Source organism: Lissotriton helveticus, chromosome 4_1 (genome assembly GCF_964261635.1).
Source record: "Lissotriton helveticus chromosome 4_1, aLisHel1.1, whole genome shotgun sequence".
Lineage (NCBI taxonomy): Eukaryota > Metazoa > Chordata > Amphibia > Caudata > Salamandridae > Lissotriton > Lissotriton helveticus.
The window spans coordinates 1534046797-1534069077 of record NC_136063.1 but is presented as its reverse complement, the minus strand read 5'-3'; the positions used below and the strand labels follow the sequence as shown (position 1 = coordinate 1534069077).

The following is a 22281-nucleotide window of genomic DNA, read 5'->3' as shown; positions in this document are numbered from 1 at the left end:
GGCTTGGTATATGATGTCCACTAATTAAAGTGGGCACTTTGCACCAGTCCAAACAACATTCATGATGTACGAGGTCAAAGAAAACATTTAGAAAGCTATCCTAGTGGTAGCTGTGGAGAGCAGCATTCAGGCTTAATCTTGATGTAATGTATAGCAGCTTGTTTTACCAGAATATCACTTCCTTAATTAATCAAATGAAAGAAGAACCACACAGTAGTTATATAAAAGTATGTATTATAGCCTTATAGCCCGCCGTAAAGGGCTATACCAGCTATTAAAGGCCCTCTCCAGCGTTAAAGGCCCCGAGCCGAAGGCGAGGGCCTTTAACAAGGGAGAGGGACTTTAATAGCGGTATAGCCCATCTACGAAGGGCTATAAGGCTATTAGAACATTCTGTCACTAGAGGACAGAATGTTCTAACAAAAAAAACAAAGCCTTTTGGAAGCGTGAGGGGATTGGGATCCCCTCAGGCTCCCTGAAGCCTTTGTTCACAGCCAGAGCTGTGAACAAAGAAACATTGGAATGTTGGAGCTCCAGGCTTATACCAGCCATTATAAGCCCAGAGCACTCCATTGTTTTCAATGGAGCTCCCAACATTCCAATGTTCTAATTATGAATATAACACTCTCTAGTATCCTCTGCACGAGGATAGAACACAAAGCACACAATACAAGATCAATAGAACAGTTGTAAGTAGCACAATACACAGTGGGCTCCAGGGGGAGAACAAACCATATACTAAAATAGTGGTATAACAACCATGATTCGGGTCAAGACAAGGTTTGGAGCACGTAGAATCATTGGGACCCCAAGGAACCACCCTAGGTGAGTAGATCGGGACCCTACAGAGGACTGGCGCAGTATGCTAACACGACCGCGGGCTCCGTACAATTCTATGGTGAAATTGAGATTCAATTTTATAGTTTAAGGACCCTTCTAGGAGTACTTCAAGGAAACCCTTTGGAACATAAGAGGTTGGAGAGCCACCCCACCTGTGGATACTGTAGTACCTGAGTTACCTATCCCAGAGGAGCCGGGTGCATAGGTCTGGAGTGGTGTCTGAAACCACCATTGTTCTCAAAGGAGGGTGGCGAAGAAGTACTGCTGCCGTGAAGGTGAAAAAGGTCCGGTGGAATCCAAGCCTGTATTCTGGAAGGGAGTAACCTGAAAGCAGAGGAGACAGAGTATGGGTCACTTCAGAGAGACCAGGGTCTCGGTAAACGAATGCCCACCGATGTTGGGTGCTTCAGATGCAAAGAAGGGATGCTTGACTCTGCAACCACGAGGACCAGGAGAAGTCAATGATGACTAGGATTCAGATGCAAGCTGTCCCACGAAGGATTGTGTGTCCTGAAGGGTCGGTGGCTGGCTGGAGCACCAACAAGCCTTGGCAAAAGCAACCCACTCAGGAAGGTCAAACAGGTTACTGTGTGGACCAGCCTGGTCCAGCGGTCTCACCAAGCAATGGGGAGTCAGGGTACGTCAGGAGCAACCAGGAAAGCCCAATAGAAATCAAGATGACCCTCAGGAGGACCCACAGGCCGAATGACCAGGAGTCGCGAGGGGACCTTGAGCAACATTTTAAAGTACCAGCCCATGGAGCACTCGGTGTGAAGAGGCCGGATTTCTTTGGTGCAAATACTGGACAGAGTCAGGACTACACGGAGTCCAACACATAAGCTCAGGAAATGCCAACAAGCACATGCAACTGCAAATGGACGCGGTGCACAGGGGTTCGGGTTAAGCAGTCCCCATGAGGGATACTAGCCTCAAACTTGCTGAGAGGGCAAATCAAGCTCAGGGACCTTTGTAACCTACCTCCAGTGTTGCTGAAATCTTCAGAGTCCGCAGGAGCTCAGGAGCAAAACTGTCCTTAGTGCACCACAGGTCCTGCCGAAGCCTGAATGGAGCAAGGGCACAGACAAAGCTTTGGATGGAGAGGGGGACGAAGTCGGGACCAGTCGAAGTCCAGAGTGTCCAGACGGTAAAAAATTAGTGGTTTATTCTTATAGAATCTTGTCCACATAAAATCTAAAGAGCGACAGTCAAGTAAGCCCTTTTGTACCGACAGGAGAGGGTTGGAAAGATTCAGGGTACAGTACCTAGCAGAGGGGAAGGACAGAGGGGAGGTTACTCCCATGTCCTTTGTCCAGTTTCGCACCATAGCAGGAGCTAATGGCTCCCAGAACTGGTTTAAGCTGGACTATGCACAGAGACACCAATTGTGCCCCAGGTGCAGACTTCCAGGCACTCTCAGAGTGCACCCACCCATCCCAAATACATTAAATCCTGTCCGGAAGGTGGTCACACCTCCCTGTGACATGATGCCTATTGTGCTGCCTTCATCTGCTCGAGCTTGGCTCAGCAGCAGGAGGACAGAAATGTGTCTCTGGTCGGCAGGATCCAATTTGTGCTGTCTAGGTCGAGAAGGCTGAGAAAAACCAAAGGTGGTGTGGAGTAGTGTGGCTCACTGGTTAGAGGCGGCAGGCCCGAGAGCAGAAGTCGGCCCGGGACCAGGGTTCAATTCCTGACGCAGCAGGGTCGTGGACCTTGGTCAGCGGACTCGATAATTCTCGCTTCGGTGCCTACTCTAATCAGGGGTTCCACTCGGCAACTCTGGGCATTAGCTTGCCTAATCTCCACAACGGCCCCACCAATTCCGGGGATGCCTGGCTCCACCTTGGGGACTCCCAGCAAGGGACCATCCCACAGGGAAAGCCAGGACGGGTTCCCCAGAGTTATACAGCGCCAGGAGACCTATGGACGGGTAGCAGTGCGCTTTACAAGCTCAAAAACATTTACATTTACATTTACCCACCCATCCCAAATACATTAAATCCTGTCCGGAAGGTGGTCACACCTCCCTGTGACAGGATGCCTATTGTGCTGCCTTCATCTGCTCGAGCTTGGCTCAGCAGCAGGAGGACAGAAATGTGTCTCTGGTCGGCAGGATCCATTTTGTGCTGTCTGGGTCGAGAAGGCTGAGAAAAACCAAAGGTGGTGATGGACGGAGCGTTGACAATACAAACACTCACCCCCAGTCAACTGATCTAGGTTTAATCCATCACCGTTCTTTAGCTCACTCCTCCACCCCAGTTCAGACATGGCCATATGCAAATCAGTCTGACCCTGTGCCTCATGGGAACAGTCCAGTCCGAACTGCCAAACCATGTCTTCCCTGGACCGTAATCAAGCTTCCCAGGACCGGTTTCTGGCATTACAGCCGTCTTCAGCCGGGCTTGCTTGACTCCAGTAGCAAAGTGAGCAAGGGACTCACGTCTGAGCATACCCTGCCAACTTAGGGCGAACAAAGAAAAACCAAAGGTGGTGATGGACGGAGCGTTGACAATACAAACCCTCACCCCCAGCCAACTGATCTAGGTTTAATCCATCACCGTTCTTTAGCTCACTCCGCCACCCCAGTTCAGACATGGCCATATGCAAATCAGTCTGACCCTGTGCCTCATGGGAACAGTCCAGCCCGAACTGCCAAACCATGTCTTCCCTGGACCGGAATCAAGCTTCCCAGGACCGGTTTCTGGCATTACAGCCGTCTTCAGCCGGGCTTGCTTGACTCCAGTGGCAAAGTGAGCAAGGGACTCACGTCTGAGCATACCATGCCAACTTAGGGCGAACAAAGAAAAACCAAAGGTGGTGATGGACGGCGCGTTGACAATACAAACACTCACCCCCAGTCAACTGATCTAGGTTTAATCCTTCACCGTTCTTTAGCTCACTCCGCCACCCCAGTTCAGACATGGCCATATGCAAATCAGTCTGACCCTGTGCCTCATGGGAACAGTCCAGCCCGAACTGCCAAACCATGTCTTCCCTGGACCGGAATCAAGCTTCCCAGGACCGGTTTCTGGCATTACAGCCGTCTTCAGCCGGGCTTGCTTGACTCCAGTGGCAAAGTGAGCAAGGGACGCACGTCTGAGCATACCCTGCCAACTTAGGGCGAACAAAGAAAAACCAAAGGTGGTGATGGACGGAGCGTTGACAATACAAACACTCAGCCCCAGTCAACTGATCTAGGTTTAATCCATCACCGTTCTTTAGCTCACTCCGCCACCCCAGTTCAGACATGGCCATATGCAAATCAGTCTGACCCTGTGCCTCATGGGAACAGTCCAGCCCGAACTGCCAAACCATGTCTTCCCTGGACCGGAATCAAGCTTCCCAGGACCGGTTTCTGGCATTACAGCCGTCTTCAGCCGGGCTTGCTTGACTCCAGTGGCAAAGTGAGCAAGGGACTCACGTCTGAGCATACCCTGCCAACTTAGGGCGAACAAAGAAAAACCAAAGGTGGTGATGGACGGAGCGTTGACAATACAAACACTCACCCCCAGTTAACTGATCTAGGTTTAATCCATCACCGTTCTTTAGCTCACTCAGCCACCCCAGTTCAGACATGGCCATATGCAAATCAGTCTGACCCTGTGCCTCATGGGAACAGTCCAGCCCGAACTGCCAAACCATGTCTTCCCTGGACTGGAATCAAGCTTCCCAGGACCGGTTTCTGGCATTACAGCCGTCTTCAGCCGGGCTTGCTTGGCTCCAGTGGCAAAGTGAGCAAGTGACTCACGTCTGAGCATACCCTGCCAACTTAGGGCGAACAAAGAAAAACCAAAGGTGGTGATGGACGGAGCGTTGACAATACAAACACTCACCCCCAGTCAACTGATCTAGGTTTAATCCATCACCGTTCTTTAGCTCACTCCGCCACCCCAGTTCAGACATGGCCATATGCAAATCAGTCTGACCCTGTGCCTCACTGGAACAGTCCAGCCCGAACTGCCAAACCATGTCTTCCCTGGACCGGAATCAAGCTTCCCAGGACCGGTTTCTGGCATTACAGCCGTCTTCAGCCGGGCTTGCTTGACTCCAGTGGCAAAGTGAGCAAGGTCGAGAAGGCTGGCACCGGATAGACCAGTGACCCCACGAAGCTCGCTTCAGAAGGGTGTAATTATTTCCCACACTGGTTACTGGTATGGAGGCATGATTCCAAGGTATTTGATACCAAACATTATATGTTTCTACGGAGCCATTTTTGAGATAGCATTTACCGCGAGGTTATAATGCACCTCTACCTATATGTCTGGCTGAGTCACAGACAACCCGGGAGAATGGTCTTCGAAGGCTGCAGAGGGGCTCTGCTCATGCAGGGGCACCCTCTCACGTGAAAAACAGCACCCTGCCATCGGGATTGTTAAGGCCTGCTATAGGGGCGGCATACGTTTTAAGTGTAGTGACCTACAGATATAGTGAACCTATATCAAAAGTAAGTGGTGCAAGCGACAGCTTACACAGGTTGCAGTAGCAGACCTGTAGTTCCATTTTGTATGGCCTCTCATGGGTGGTATAATACATGATTCAGCCCATGGGAGGCCTATGGGGTACCTATGCCCTGGGTGCATGGGTACCATATACTAGGGACTTATAAGGGTACTCCAGTATCCAATCCGGAGTGTGCCAAAGCACATGTATAACAATTTTAGGGAGAAAGCAGATAGACTTGGGTCCTGATTAGCAGGGGCCCAGTCAAATTAGTCAAAAACCAGCAAAACACCAGGCAAAAAGTGGGGCAACCATGCAGTCGGATCCTACCTTCCTACATAACTCCTCCCCCCCCCAAACGAAAGGAGATAAGGCTAACCTTGTCCAGTTAAGGCTTCATTTCCTAAGTGGCCATATAAGAAATGTCCTGCACTAGCATGGATACTCCCTAATTTATGGATCACTAAGGAATCCCTACCCTGAAGGGTTTTGTATTCTCTCCAAAATTTGGGATAACTACCTGTAGTTTGCTTTGGCCAAGAAATAGGCTGGTGTGGTACCTGATTATAGAAGTGAGGCCCTAACAGGGTTGGTCTCAGCCTCCTCAGAGCACTGGTCACAATAGAGGCCTTTCTTTCCATGACTGAGTTATATCTGGCTCTAGGGTCAACCTCTGGCTGCCTACAGCTGGGGGTTGAGTCCCTATGGTTGGCACACTGGGGGGCCAGGGAAGGTTTGGGACACCTGTGTCCCAGGTTTTTCTTTGCCCATCAGAGTCCATCTGAGAGATGTCACTACCTAAGGGTAAGAGGGATCCCTCAAAATGTGGAGGAATATTCAACTGGCTAGTGCTACTAGATTGTGTGTCCTTAATCTGATGACTAGGGGGTTCTTCTGGCCAGTGGGCCCTAAGGGGTAAACTGGCATCCCTGACTTCTGCAGCCCTAGGCTTACTGAGACTGGGTAGAGAGGGGCAGGATACCTGCTCCATAGTGGCCACCTCCCTGGAAAGGTTCCCTGCCCTCAGTGGGTCTGCCGGGACAGGCCTGACCACCTCCGGAGCAGTTCCTTCACAAGGGGTAGGATCAGTTCCCTGAGGAAGCTGACCCTTACCTATAGTCTGGGGGGAGAAGACTTTTCCTCATCCCCTGTGCTCAATGGTGGAGCGGACTGGGCCATTATTTCAGGCTCCACTACACCTAAAACTTCCTGTGGTTGGGCTGAGGCCCTAGGGTTCCCACCAACTCTCTCAGAGAGGCCTGACATCTGTAGATGGGCCTTCAGCTCTACTTCAGCCCAGGCTGAAGTTTCTAAAACATTACCCAATAGGCAATCTACAGGCAAGTTTGGGGACTCTGCTACTCTCTTGGGACCAGTGACCCCTCTCCAGCTGAGAATGACTATTGCCATGGGATGATCTGTCCTCATTCCATCAGTATTGGTACTCTGGTACTTAAACTCAGGTAACAGTAGGCCTGAGGGCACCAGGGTTCCTATCACCATGGTGACACTATCCCCTGTATCCCTCAAGGCTACAGCGTTCTGACCATTGACCAGAGACTCTTGTCTATAATTGCCCAAGGAATTGGGACTGACAGTAAAAGTGGCAAACCCCATGCTACCATCACATACTAAAGTGGCCTGTGAGGGAGACCTGGCTAGGCCAGGGTCCACCTCAGTTCCCCAAGAAAACCCAACTCAATTTTTGGGTGCACTACCACCACCTGGGGGATTACATACCAGGAGGTGTAGAAGTAGTGTTTGGAGGAATATTTTCCTTATTGCTGACCTTAGGGCAAATGGCATCATTGTTCCTGTGGTGTGGGTTCTAATAGACAAAGCAATAAGGTTTCTTTTCAGGGGAGGAAGGAGTTTAGGACCCACCCCCAGAAGAGGATTTTTGGAGCCCTTCAGAGGACGTATCTTTTGACTTATCCACACATTTCTCTTGGGTGTTGGAAGAATCTTTCTTCTGGTCACCACCCTGGTTCTTTTGTTTCACCCTGGTTCTGACCCATTTATCTGCCTTTTTTCCCAATTCTTGGGGAGAAGTTAGTTCTGAGCCCACCCGGTACTAGTGCAAAAGCTAGTGTTGCCATTTATTAATGATCGACTCCCTCATAATCAAATTATACAATCCTAAATAGTCATGCACTTTCCTGCCAAGTATCCAACCTTCCAGAGTCTTTGTAGCACAATCTACAAAATCTACCCAGTCCTGAGTCTGTGCTGCTTTCTTGGTGTCTCTGAACCTAATCCTATACTGTTCAGTGGTTAATCCAACCTCATCAATGAGAGCACTCTTCAGTACTGAGGAATTGACAGCATTGTCTTCTCTAACAGTGAGGAGCTTATCTCTACCTTTGTCAGCAAAGTAGAACCACAAGACAGCTGCCTACTGCTCCTGAGGGACCCTCTGTACTTTACATGCCCTCTCCTCTCCAAAGCAGTTATCCATTTATGGATGTCATCCCAAAATGGTAGGGAGGGACAATCTTGCTCAGTTTCCTTTGATCATGAGTATACTCCTTAATCCTAGGGACACTGTTGCTGCCACCATGGGACTATAGTCCCAATCGTTTCTTAGCCTGCTGGACTTCTAGGGTCTCTTTATCTAGGGCCAATTGCTCTTGCCTGAGCCTAAGCCTAGCTCTCTCCACTTCAAGTAATTGGCATTCCATGTCATAAGCATTATCTCTCTTATGAGATATGGAGGTCCCTGCAGTCTGTCCTGAATGGTTAGATTCTGCAAAGGGAGAACTAGATCTTCTTGATTACCTCTACACTCTTCCAGGAGGAGTACGAAGAGGGCCACTGGGGCATTTTTTACCCTCTTGCCGAAGACCTGATTTTTCCAGGTAGAAATCATATTGATCCTCCTGGCCAGGGTTTGAGTCTAGGTAAAAATAGGTTTCACCTTCTGTCCTGTCCTCATTACCTGCCCCACCCACTCTTTCTACCTCATCTGACCCTGGGGTCTTCCTAAGGTCATCTAAGAGTAACACCTCAATGAGACATTGGGTGTTGGCATTTCTCCCTGTCTTCAGCTTCCTAAAAACACACATGGCTTTTAATTCCTGGAATCCAAAACCATTGTACCTATAAGGCACAGAGACACTGGCTTCTCCTTTAGAAGACATAACTAAGTGTGGTGTAGTGTGTGCACCTACTACCCTAGTGGGAACTAAACACTCTTAGGTTGGAGAAACGGTGTGCTAGAACCTTAACTTACCCAACCCTAAATTCAGTAGAACTTACTTATTCTAACCTTAAGTATTTTATGTGCCTAACACTTTAGTGGCTTTCAGTTAATCAATCCAAAGAGATTGATCTGCTAAAACAATGCAGGCTTGCATCCCAGCTGCTGCACACCAATGTGAGAAGTTGGCCTGGTATATGATGTCCACTAATTAAAGTGGGCACCTTGCACCAGTCCAAACTACCCTTGTGATGTATGAGGTCAAAAATAACCTTTAGAATGCTATCCTAGTGGTAGCTGTGGAGAGCAGCCTTCAGGCTTAATCTTGAAGGAATGTAAAGCAGCTTGTTTTACCAGAATATCATCTCCTGAATTAACCAAATGAAAGGAGTAAAATACAGTAGTTATATAAAAATATGTATTTATTAATGTAACACTCTCTAGTATCCTCCACACGAGGATAGAACTCAAAGCACACAATACGAGATAAATAGAACAGTTGTAAGTTACACAATACACATTGGGCTCCAGGGGGAGACCAAACTATATACCAAAATAGTTGTAGAACAACCACAACTGAGGTCAAGACAAGGTCTGGAGCACGTAGAATCGTTGGAACCCCAAGGAACCACCCAAGGTGAGTAGATAGGGACCCCACAGGGGACAGATGCAGTGTGCTAACATGACCGCGCGCTCCGTACAATTCTATGGGGAAGTCGCAGTTGCAATGTTATAGTTCAAGGACCCTTCTAGGAGGACTTCAAGGAAACCCTTTGGAACTTAATAGGTTGGAGAGCAACCCTACGTGTGGATACCGTAGTACCCGAGTTACCTTGCCCAGATAAACCGGGTGCATAGGTCTGAAATGGTGTCAGAAACCACAGTTGTTCTCAATGGAGGGTTCCGAAGAAGTAATGCTGCCGTGAAGTTGACAAAGGGTCCGGTGAAATCCAGGCCTGGATTCTGGAAGGGAGGAAACTGAAAGCAGAGGAGACAGAGCCTGGGTCACTTTAGAGTGACCAGGAGCTCTGTAGACAAATGCCCACCGATGTTGGGTGCTTCAGGTGCGAAGAAGGGATGCTTAACTCTGCAGCCATGAGGACCAGGAGATGTCGACGATGACCAGGAGCCAGATGCAAGCTCTCCCACAAAGGATGTTAAGTGCTGAGGGGTTGGTGTCTGGCTGGAGCACCAACAATCCTTGGCAAAAGCAACCCACTCTGGAAGGTCAAGCAGGTTACGGGTGGACCAGCAAGGTCCAGGGGACTCACCAAGCAATGGGGAGTCAGGGCACATCTGGAGCAACCAGGAACACCCAAAAGAAATCAAGATGACCCTCAGGAGGACCCACAGGCCAAATGACCAGGAGTCGCAAGGGGACCTCAAGCAAGATTGCAAAGTACCAGTCCACAGAGCATTCGATGCAAGGAGGCTGGAGTTCTTTGGTGTAATTACTGCTCAGGGTCAGGACTACACAGGGTCTAATGCGCAAGTTTTGGAATTGCGAACAAGTATATGCAACTGCAAATGAACGCGGTGCACAGGGGTTCAGGTTATGCACTCCCCAAGTGGGATACTGGCCTCAAACCTGCTGAGAGGGCAGATCAACCTCAGGGACCTTAGTAACCCACCTCCTGTGTTGCTGAAATCTAAGGAGTCCGCAAGAGCTCAGGAGCAGCAGACAGGTCAGTTGCGTTGAGGTGCCTGTGAATGCAGGGGAGTGACTCCTTCACCCCAAGGGAGATTTGTCAATTGTCCTTAGTGCACCACAGGTCCAGCACTGAGCCTGTATGGAGCAAGGGCACAGACAAAGCTTTGGACGGAGAGAGGGACAGAGTCGGGCCCAGTCAAAGTCCAGAGTGTCCAGACGGTCGAAGGTCAGTTGTTTTTCTTGTAGAATCTTGTCCACGTAAAATCTAAAGAGCTACAGTCAGGTAAGCCCTTTTGTACCCACAGTAGAGGGTTGGACAGATTCAGCTTCACACCAGACCAGGAGCCAATGGCTCCCAGAACTGTTTTGAGATGGACTATGCACAGGGGTACCAAATGTGCCCCAGGTGCAGACTTTCAGGCACTCTCAGAGTGCACCCACCCAGCCCCAATACACTAAATCCTGTCTGGGAGGTGGTCACACCTCCCTGTGACAGGATGCCTATTGTGCTGCCTGTCTCTGCTCGAGCTTGGTTCAGCAGCAGGAGGGCAGAAATGTGTCTCTGTTCGGCAGCGTCCATTTTGTGCTGTCTGGGACCAGTGACTCCACGAAGCTCACTTCAGAAGGGTGGAATCATACCTCCCACAACGGTTACCGGTGTGGAGGTATGATTTCAAGGTTTTTGATACCAAACACAATATGTTTGTATGCAGCCGTTTTCAAGATAGCATTTACCGCGAGGTTATAATTCACCTCTACCTATATGTATGGCGGAATCACAGACTACCCGGGAGACTGGTCTCCGAAGGCTGCAGAGGGGCTCTGCTCATGCAGTGGCACCCTCTCATGTAAAACCCAGAACCCTGCCTTCAGGATTGTTAAGGCCTACTATAGGGGTGACTTATACGTTTCTAAGTGTAGTGAACTATAGATATGGTGAACCTATATTAAAATTAAGTGGTGCAAGCACCAGCTTACACAGGTTGCAGGAGCAGACCTGTAGTTCCATTTTGTATGGCCTCTCATGGGTGACATAATAAATGCTTCAGCCCACGGGAGGCCTCTGGGGTACCTAAGCCCTGGGTACATGGGCACCATATATTAGGGACTTATAAGGGTACCCCAGTATCCAATCTGAAGTGTAGCAAAGCACATGTATAATAATTTTAGGAAGAACTCGGATAGACTGGGGTCCTGATTAGCTGGATCACAATCAGAGTAGTCAAAAACCAGCAAAACACCAGGCAAAAAGTGGGGGTAACCATGCAGTCAGATCCTACCTTCCTACAGAATGCATAACCCTTACCCTGCAGGGTAACGGAACTTCATTTCCAGAGATGTGGCGCCCTTTCCTTACATTTCTCAGTACAGAGATGAGGTAGCTTACCTGCACCTGCTGCGACTCCTAGAGACCCCACAAGAGCCCGCTCCATCTATATCAAATGACATTGGGGCTGATAGGCAGTAATAAGGCTTGGATAATGCAACACCAGGGTGTTCCTTGAGAATGCGGGGAGACTGAAGGCCAGAAGGACATTGGAAGATCCTTGGGAGGGAAAATGGTGGACGGAGGATGGAGGGGGGGGGAGGGGTTGGGTTTGTTCTCCTGCCTGTTTTCTATTCCTTTTTCTATTTCTAAAATGTGTGATGTTATATTTTCTTGTTTCCTGTCATGCCCTTTGCAACATTAATAAAAAAGATTTAAACCTAAACTGGAGAGAGGCAGCTCAGGCAAGGGTAGGACTCACTGATGGCAGAGTCCAGCAGCACCAGCAGAGTTGCAGGAAGTCTTTTGTGTCCTTGAGACTTCTTAACAGGAGGCAAGCACACACAAGCCCTTGGATAAACTTCACAAGCAGGATACACAGCAAAGTCCAGTCGTTTGTCCTCTCCTTGGCAGATGAAGAAACTTCAGGCCTACCCAGCAAATCACACACAGCAAAGGGGCAGAATTCCTCCTTACAGATCTCCAGGTCTTCTCATTGGAAGAGGTTCCTCTTCATTCCAGATCTGCTTCTCTGGGGTTTAAGGCCCAATATATATATACTCAATTTTCTCTTTGGGGCAAACGTCTCTGAGCCTAGACCAAACCAGTTCTGGCCTCTCTGGCCCAGCTTCACTACAGGAGGTGGAGTCAGCATTGTGCACAGGAGACACAGCCTATTCAGGTGCTAGTGAAACTCCTCCCACCACTCTAAATGCAGACCAGGTCTATTCAGCCCAGCTATGGGTCACCCAGGAAACGACGGTCACACCACAACCCCACTTGCTACTGTCTACAGTGAATATACATCCCCGGCTCCAAAACCAGACAGTCAATACACAGACCAACAGAGGCACTCAGAATGGTTAAACAAGAAAAGTGGCATTTTCAAACACACAACTTAAAAACCATCTTTACCAAAAGATGTGTTATTAAATTCTGAGTTCAGAGAGCCTATACTCCAGTTTTCTATCTTTCCCAGTTGTTACGAAGCAACTCCCATGTTAGCCCATAGGACAGATAGCCTTTCAATAGTGAAACATGAAATGGGCAGTATTTCACAGTCAGGACATGTAAAGCACACCAGTACATGTCCTACTTTTCACAATCACTACACCTTGCCCATGGAGGTACCTTGGGCCTAGCGTAGGTGTGACTTCAATGTAAAAAAAGGAAATACTGGGGCCTGTCAAGTGGGTGCACTTGCCTGGTCAACATGACTGTTACCAACTACATGTGCAGACACTGCAGTGGCAGCTCTGAGACACATTTATAAGGCTACTCCTCTGGGCGGCACAATCAGTGCTGCAAGCCCACTAGTAGCATTTGATTTACAGACCATGGCACACTCAGTGCACTTTACTAAGGACTTATAATTAAATCAAATATGCCAATCATAAATAACCAATTATAATCATAATTTACAAAGAGAGCGTATGCAATTTAGCACTGATTAGCAGCGGTAAAGTGGCCAGAGAAAAGCCAACAAACACAGGTCAAGAAAAATAGGAGGAAGAAGCAAAACATTTGGTGACAACCCTGCCAAAAAGGCCAATTCCAAGAACTATTTTCCTTGAAATATACTAAAAATGATTTAAACATAAAATTGGCATAACGTTTGCAGTGGCTATTGCCCATATACACAGGGAAAACTTTTCTTATATTAATTTTAAACAAAAAATGTGTTCCCATGGTCCAGACCACCCTTACGATCTGAATGTGGTTTTATTCTGTTGAATGATGTGCATATTTACAGAGAATCACATGAAGAATGATCCAAAACCACTGCCTTCAGAGAAGGTCAAAATGTAATATACTCTATGCAGATGAAATGGATCTTTACAAATATATAGTCAATGTACTTTGTGATTTAAGCAAAAAACGTCTAAACTAATCATGATAGTTATGAAAGGTACTGAGGTACATCACCAGCCAAATGCACCAGTTTATCACTCTGCCACAGTTTGGAGTATTCCTGCTCCAGCTGTTGCTAGCAAAGCTCTAGATATGGGGACTGTACATCAGAAAGATAGAGCACACTAAGAACATCATTAACAGTTTACTCTCTGGAAAGGGGTTGTTAGAGGCAGTGTATGATGCACTTCTGCCTGATGTCCTCATATTTGGTGATACAAGAACTAATTTTAAGAGATGTCTTTGAGTTATTACCTGGCCTTTTATTGAGATTCCCTGGAACAGGCAGGGCATATAGTCAGACAGAGTGCATGTTGGTGTGAAAACACTCCTTGAGAGGCTGAAAAAGAAACAGGATTGAGGTTGACCTCCAAGAAGAACATTTGTCACCTATATCCTTGGTAACTTCAACACCTTTCTCCTCTAGTCCTTCAACTTTTTCTGGAGTTCCCCATGGCATATCCATTAACCACTATGCATTCAAATTGTATGCCAACTCCTCACTTTGGCTGCCTTTCACACTTCCCTCAGACTTTTATGGTGGCAGACATCCACTTCCTTGTAATGTCAACCACAAAGTCAACTACAAGGTTCATCTCATCCTCAATAAAATCACTCTTCTTCTTGAACGGGGAAACAGTAGATGTTGTGTGGTGTCCTGTCAACAAGTCAATCTAAGGGGAGAAGGGCAGGGCCTAGGGTGTGGGGTGTATATATGTGATTGCAGGGTTAATGTGTGTTAGGAGTGTGAGATTTAGGTCACAATTATGGTTTTTCCCTATTCCTTGTAGTCAGAGCTCTCCACCTAGCGGTGGTGTTCCCTGCCAGGAGGCAGTGATCTCTGCCACAGGCAGAGAAAACGTGCACAGTAGTTGTAGGGTAGAAATATGAACGATAAGTTACTAAAATTAGCTTTATAATTTCAGTTGTTGGAGACTACATCACCTCATATTAGAGGGGGAGGCTCGTAAAGCCTACTACAAGGCATTGCAATAATTCCCCATCTTCTCCTGCATGCTTAACCCATGTACATAACTCAATCACTCTTACCACTCTTTCCTCAGATAACTGATTCTATCACTGTCCCACATCCCTACCCTGCCACTGTTCGTTTTTTTCTCCACTGCCACATTTCTTATCACCTTGCTTTTCATGTTTATTTCTTTCAGCACCAATTTCCTGATCATCTTCATATTCAGAAACAGCATTTCTGATTCTTTACCCTGATCCTCATCAGGATTACTATTTTTATGTGCGATGCTTCCATCACCTTGCTCCTTTATTTGTTTGGAATACCTTTAGCTGTATAGGTGCAATACCATATACTAATTTATGCATTATTGTAAGAATTTGATTTTAATTCTAGCCTCAACAAGCAGCCAATGCACCGAAGTAATATCATATCTTCGTGGAATATTGAGTACTATCCTGGCATTGTGTTTTGAACTAATAGCAATTTATGTATGTTTTCCTCAGAGGTGTCACGTAGAGGTGCATTGCAAATTTGTTTTCCATAACAGATCTCGCTCTCTTCTAATTCTGACATGTGCTAGTACTAATATTACTAATAGTGGTTGGTTCTTCTTAAAAGTTCAATCTGATAATTTGCTGCAGTGTTTGCCATTATTTCGTTGAATTACACCATTTGGGTTTTCCATCTCAATTTACCTCCTATTACTCTCGCATTTTCTCTATATTTTAAACTTCCTGCACAAAAACAATCCTTCAATGGTTTTTCCTCTTACTATGTATGATGCAGAATAGAGCACACATCGAAAGAGGAAAAAATGAGGAGCAATAAAGATATTTCTCATTGTTTTGCCTGGGAAGGCGTAGCATTTTGATGCATATCCAGGTCTACCACTCATGGTAAATCTGGGAATGCGCCGAAATCCATGGGTGGATGCATGGGAACACCCGCTTTCTTTCAATGGAACTCCTGCCTGGGGCAGAGTAAATCAAGGCAGTGTCTTGCTCTGCCTTGCGTTGTTCCAGATTTACCAAGCACCACAGGGCCATGCAAGGTAGCCTTGTGTGGCTTGGTAAATCTTATCTAGATTTAGCATCACCCTTGCGTTATCTTGCGAGACAGGCCTGAAATAACCATCTCTTAATCTCTAGAAAGATCCTATAGAAAGACCTTTAGAACTCAGTCTGGGTGTTGTTAGAGCATTTATGAAGGTTGATATTCAGTTGCAATAAAAGATTATATATCGACTCAGTGTATATTTTAATTAAGGCTCCCTGTTTTCCGTTTTGACTGATTTTTACAGATAAATACAGACAGAAAACAATGTGTTTTCTGGCTGCATTTATTTTTTTAAAGTGGATAAATACAGAAAATTGTGCTGGTCTTGAGTGACTTCCTGTGCCCTTCCATAAATTATAGCCCAACAGCTGAGCAGATGGGCAATAAGCGGAATTAAAAAAACAGGATCACATTTCTTTAAATAACAGCATGTGTCAATATACATTTGTGGTATAATGCTAGTATTTATCAGTGGATATATTGTTATGTAATTTTGGCAACTTATATAGCTAAAACACGACATACATCAAAGTATAAGTGCACGTCTGTCAGTTTAATAAATATGGATAGGTACAGTTTTACAACTTCATTTATACACAAAATAAATATGGATAAATACAGAGAAAACCAGGAGCCCTAATTTTAATTGATTAATGGGAAGGACTTGATCCATGTTGAACACCAAACTGAACTTCTTTTCAGGCAGAAGTAGCCTTTCCTACACTTGCCTGAACCCTGCAGTCATTAAGAAAGGAATGTGAACCATTAATTAGTACAGTCTGACGCTCTGACCACTTCTTGTTCTAAACTCTGCAACATAATGGTGTGGTCAAGAGTGTCAAATACACTGGAGAGTTAGAAAAGCAATGGGCACACGGGATCAGCTTATTCAATATCTTCAAAAAAGACAAGCATTTGCAATGCAATAGGTCTCGCATTTACACGATTTTGAGCTATTAACATTGCAAATGGCAATGCCTTTTATGTTTGTTTTTAAAACATATATAAAAGGCATTGTCATTTACAATGCTAATAGCTTAAACTCACAAAATGCGAGACCTATTGCATTGTAAATGCTTGGCTGGCAGCTGACATTTTCCATCGTTGACTTCCATTTGGCATGTGTCTCTTCTCTCTTGCCAGCAAATATAAAAGGCCCAGGCTTCCAACTACCAGAGATTGCACGACAAAGTTTTCCGCCTCGACCAATTTATGAAAGCAATGCATATGTTTAATTTCCCGGAACTTCTCTCATTTTTACTGCGACACCGTCAATGACACATGCACGAGACGTCGTCAGTGACCCGAGCCTGGCAATGAAATGCCACCCACAGGGCTTTGGCGAGGGGCGGCCTGCATTCAGTGGGAGGAGTGCATTTGCACCGGCGACAGACAGGACAAGGCGGAATGCAGGCATTCAAAAGCCCACCAGTAACATTAGTCACCGCACAAGCAAATTGCTACATTAAAAAAGTAATCGGTTATTGTTGTTTGTGAGCTAGGAATGTAATAAAAATAAAAATTAACCCTGGCTAAAAGCATAAAAAGTCAACATTTTGTAGATGCCGGTGTCTTTTACTCGGCATCATCTTGGAAACTGCTGAACCTTTTAGTGTAGATTCTGCAGCAACTATAACGGTATTGCCCAGAAACAACTTTGCCTTTAAAATATGCAAGTTACAGCAGAAACAAGGCCAGAAGTGCTGCGCGCGCTCGCCACAGCGAGCGATCTGTTTTCCTAATTGAAAACAGATGTCGCCGTGCGGGTAACGCAACAGGAAGGATAGGGCCGCTCATGGAAGCTTTTATCAGCGCTGCGCGCCTCTCTGCAGACTCCCCTGCATTCCAGAGAGGCGCGCGACGCGATCCGATCCTTTCCTGCCATGCTGTGGAGACAAGACCTGGCCGCGCGCACAACGTTATCCGATGGAGAAACGCTGCGCGCGGCCAGGTCTTGTCTCACTTCGTCGGTCTCAGACTGCTGAGACGACGACTGTAGTTCTCGCTTGCGAGAACACGCTTTCAGCGCGTTCGTCGTAGGCGAGTCCTAATAACTGTACCTCCAGTAGAACAGTCTTTGGACCTGGATAGGGCCTACATCTGAATTGTAGATTCCCCATTATTCAGTAACGTTCCAGTAATTGAACAGTTGCCACCTTCTCAACTACATTCAGGACAATTGAATAGTTGGGAATATAAAGATTAAGGGCCTTATTACAAGTTTCGGCAGTCCGGGAGCAGGCGTCATGCCACCGCTTTGCTTCAGGAACGCCAAAACTCACAGCCGCCCGTCCGCCAGATTACAAGTAATTTGGCAGACGTGCAGTGTGGTGGTACAGCAGCGGTGTGAGCCTTAAACAGCACGGCCGAAGGACCGCTAGTGCACGTTCCTGCATGGGCAGGAATGCACCATGTTGTGCATGCAAAAAGGCACGAGAGGGCCTTGCAGGCCGCCATGAAAAGCACTGCAGTGAGGCAATTCAAAATATTCTCTGCAGTGCTGCTGTCACACTGCCAGCATATTTTGGCCTTAAAACGCTGCCAGACTGCCGCAAGATCCTTGATCCACAGTGGCAGGAGTGGTTCAGTGGGGGTAAGACTGCACACTTATAATACTGCAGGCGGTCCCGCAGTGTGGCGGTTGGCAGACCACCACCATGACTATGGCATCCCATGGGCCACCATATTCGTAATAAGGCCCTAAAAACATAATTAAAAAGAGCAGCTCAAAAATGTAATTTCTGTTGAAATATTTTTGGTTGGTTGCCATTGTGCTCTACTGCATGTTTTATTAGTTTTTTCCCCTTGCAGTCGTTATAATAATTCATTTATAGGAAGGGGGCCTGTCCAAAACAAATGCTTCGCATCACATACATATCATTAGTTCAAGCTTATGGCACTTTTTTCTTTCTTACAATTCCCATTATTTGCTTTATTTTTATTTTTAAAGAACACAAAAAGTCAAATAAAGAAATACAGCTAGGAGCACGAATTCTTATTCTGTTCTACATTTTGAGTATGTACAATGTTTACTGTTTTTCTGAGCAATGCTTATCTGCATCTACTCTCCCTCCACCACAGCGAGCCAACCCAGTGCACCATGATCTATTCCCGCCAGGGGACTACTGAAACCATCGAGGAGGCTGATGATGAGCACGAAGAAGAGAGAAGGGTATCTGAGTCCGGGCTGGAGGTCGAGGGGGAACATTACCTGGACACAGAGGGAGCCACTTACTCGCCGAGAAGGGTATCTGAGTCCGGGCTGGAGGTCGAGGGGGAACATTACCTGGACACAGAGGGAGCCACTTACTCGCCTGACGCAGACATACCTCTGTTCCCAGTCACCGAAGGTGATGTACCGCCATCCTACAGCAAGGCAGTCAGCTTTGAGCAGCTGTCATTTAGCTCCCAGGAGGACTCTGCGGACAACAATATGATGGTACTCAGCCCGGATGACAGCCGCACGGATAAGCTGCATGATTCCATCCTGCCACCCTTGACACACGAACTCACAGCCAGTGAACTACTGCTGAACAAGTAAGAACAGGGTGTTTAAGTCTTTTAAAAACTTTTATTTGTCTTAGATTTCCAACACAGGGAGGTCACCTTCCATCAAAGAAACTCGAAACTTGCATATTCCAGCTGGGAAACGGCCTTTACAACGAAGCCGTTTCCCCGAAATCTTTAACCACGCATGCAGTACAACGCATGCGTGGTTACCACTAATGCCTTTACCACGCATACCTTTACTACGATGTTTGTAGTAAAGGCATATGTGGTAAAGGTAAAAAGAAAAAAGGGGGGCTTGGGGGGGGTCTCCCCCCAAATAAAACAACTCACCATATGTCACGTCGGCGTCAGCGTCGTTTAAGAGAAATCGGAAAAAAATGCCGTTTTCTCTTAACGACGTATGACGTCACCACGCAATTATTAGAGGAAAAGTTTATCCGTGGTAAACGAATTCCATTGTAACGCATGCGTGGTAAAGGCATGCGTTGCAACGGAATTCGTTGTATCATCATACATTCACTCAGCTAGACCTTTCTGCTGCAAGGTCATTTATTCCATGATTATAGATTTTCATAGAGTAGTATTTACAGCAAGTACAGCAGGAATATCTAGAAACGGGATCAGTTTATGAAATACAGGGGGCAATAAGAGGACTAAAAGTTCATGCTGTACAGCATGTGTTAGCTTAAAAGTGAACGCTTTCAGGATGCCCCAGAGGGGTTTGCAAAATGTCTTTCATAATTACAGGCTGTGGGTTAGTTAGGGCAATAAGTAATCCTGCAAATGACAGCTCAATAACTTCAAAAACATGAACCCCTCCTCCCCCCCTCCCTTACCCAAGCCACTTTCTTAACTTAGGCCCTCGTGGATCAAGAGCACACATCTATATAGATTGCAGAAAAATGTATATGATGCTGCCCTTGTCGTCAGTTCTTATGTTTTTTTAGGATGGGTTACTACCGCATTCTAACATTATACTGATCCCTATTTCTCTTTGAAAAATAACAAAGTTTTGTGAATATTTTAAAACAAGGCTAACTTAAATCTGTCTCATCCTTTTCGTCGCCTAGCTTGGTTCACCAAACATTGACATCTTCTGTATACATCACTGCTTTGATCATCTTTCTTTTAAATTGAGCAAACAAAAAAGAAAGATGAAGAGACTACCCACACATGTTGTTTGCCCGTTTTAGTCTCCATTTAAGAGCCCCATAGTTCAGTTGATCTTCAGACAAAGTTGTTAACTATTATCTTTCACTGACTCCCTACAGTACAATCAGATGTATGATAGAGCAATGCCACTAAGAAGGCCAAGGTGCTTTTCACCATGTTAAGCTATCACTCTTGTCAGAATTGGCAAATAAAAGGGGAATGGCCAAACCAAAGGGTGTGAAAATGATTGCATTCATATATCATTTACCTACCTTTATCTTTGTAGGATGTTTCAAGACGAGGAGTTGGAAACTTCTGAAAAATTCTACAAAACCCAACCACGACCGTTGCTTCTCATCTACTCGTTGTACAACACACTAGTGGCTCGGTCAGAAATGGTGTGTTATTTTGTGATTATCCTGAACCACATGATCTCCGCCTCCATGATCACTCTTGTGCTTCCAATCCTCATATTCCTGTGGGCCATGCTCTCGGTTCCGAGACCTAGTAAGAGGTTCTGGATGACGGCCATTGTCTACACCGAGGTACATCTGAGCTTCTTGTATCCTATGCCTCATCTTAGACTCAACAGATTAATATAACTGATCACAATTTATTTGTTAATTGAAAAAGTCTGTTAGGAAGAGGGATAGAGATCAGATAGAAGAGGAGCCGAGAAATGGACAGAACGTGACAGTGACAGTGAGACTGGTAGCAATGAAAGGAAAGACAGGTGTGAGGATGAATATAGTGATTCGGTGGTTGAATTTAAGAAGGCTTGGTGCCTGATTAGGAATGCCATGGATGTGGTATACAGAATGTACTATACCTAATAATGTCTGATACTCCTGGATTCTGAATCTATGATTTATTCCATCTTGTTTGAATATTTTCCCTTAACCGTTAAATACTATAAGGATTTCAGTGCTTACCGCACCAAAAAGCGCATGCCAGTTAAATGCTAGACTTTTTCCCCAGGTAAATTCTGGAAGGTGTGACCTGCCAAAATAATTGGGTGACACGGACTCCTGGATGCGATAAAATCTGCACAACTCACAATTCCATCTGCTGAACAAACAGGGGTTTGCATAGGTGTTGGGATTTTCTTATAAATCTTAATCCGACCCTTTGAGTTTTAGTATAGGATACAGAGAGAAGGAGTAAACTAGAACGAGAGAAAGAGAGAGAGAGAGAGAGAGAGAGAGAGAGAGAGGATTAGCTAGGCATGCAATCGTTCTGAGGGCTCCTAATTTTTAAATCTTTCTAAAAGCTGCTTACCACACCAAACACCGCATAGCCCAGAAATTAACAAACTTTCTTTCTCTTAAATTTTGACAGTTTTGACCTACCAAAATTTCTCAGGTGATCCAGACTTTACCGCACCTGCCAGCTACCGGGTGCTATATAGTCTGAACAACTGAGAATTCCAAGGGCTGGGCACACTGGGGTTTGCACAGTGGTCAGGATGTTCTAACCAGTAATAATCAGGCCCTAGGGGACTTAGAGTGAGAGAGTGAGTGAGAGAGAGCAAGAATTGGGGAGGCATACAACACTTCTAATCTTTTTTAAGGAATGAGAATAATAATTGTTACTATTACCATGTTTCACAGTGCTCAATCTTACCCTTATATGCTTCTTATACCCAGGTAACAATCGTCATCAAATATTTTTTCCAATTTGGATTCTTCCCATGGAACAAGAATATAGATTTCACAAAGGATAAACCTTATCATCCTCCAAATATAATTGGTGTTGAAAAGAAGGAAGGCTATGTGCACTATGACCTTGTCCAACTGCTTGCTTTGTTCTTCCACAGATCTATTTTAAAGGTACAGTATGAAGATATCATTTTGAAATCAATGCACACAACCATTTCCTGGTGCAAAGAAAGCTTAGTTTCTGAAATAATAAACATATTCACATGTGTATTTGGTGCTGAATTCACAAAAGAATGTAGCCGGACGAAGTGTGTGTTTCCCCATGTGTGTCCTGGTGCAACGAGTGGGTACATTACAACATGTGTTTAATATCCAGTGGTTTAGCAGGGAGTGGCCACACACACCCAT

At 46.0% G+C, this 22281-nt stretch overlaps 1 protein-coding gene across 2 annotated transcripts in view; it reads left to right on the top strand.

The window, feature by feature from the left end:
- Positions 1-22281, top strand: part of PIEZO2 (piezo type mechanosensitive ion channel component 2) — a 1179452-nt gene that overhangs the window by 1050498 nt on the left and 106673 nt on the right. For both annotated transcript variants that reach the window (XM_078688152.1, XM_078688151.1), the window contains 3 exons: positions 18635-19090; positions 20502-20760; positions 21862-22044. In XM_078688152.1, the coding sequence (XP_078544278.1) occupies positions 18635-19090; positions 20502-20760; positions 21862-22044 (898 nt within the window). The remainder of the gene's footprint in view (positions 1-18634; positions 19091-20501; positions 20761-21861; positions 22045-22281) is intronic.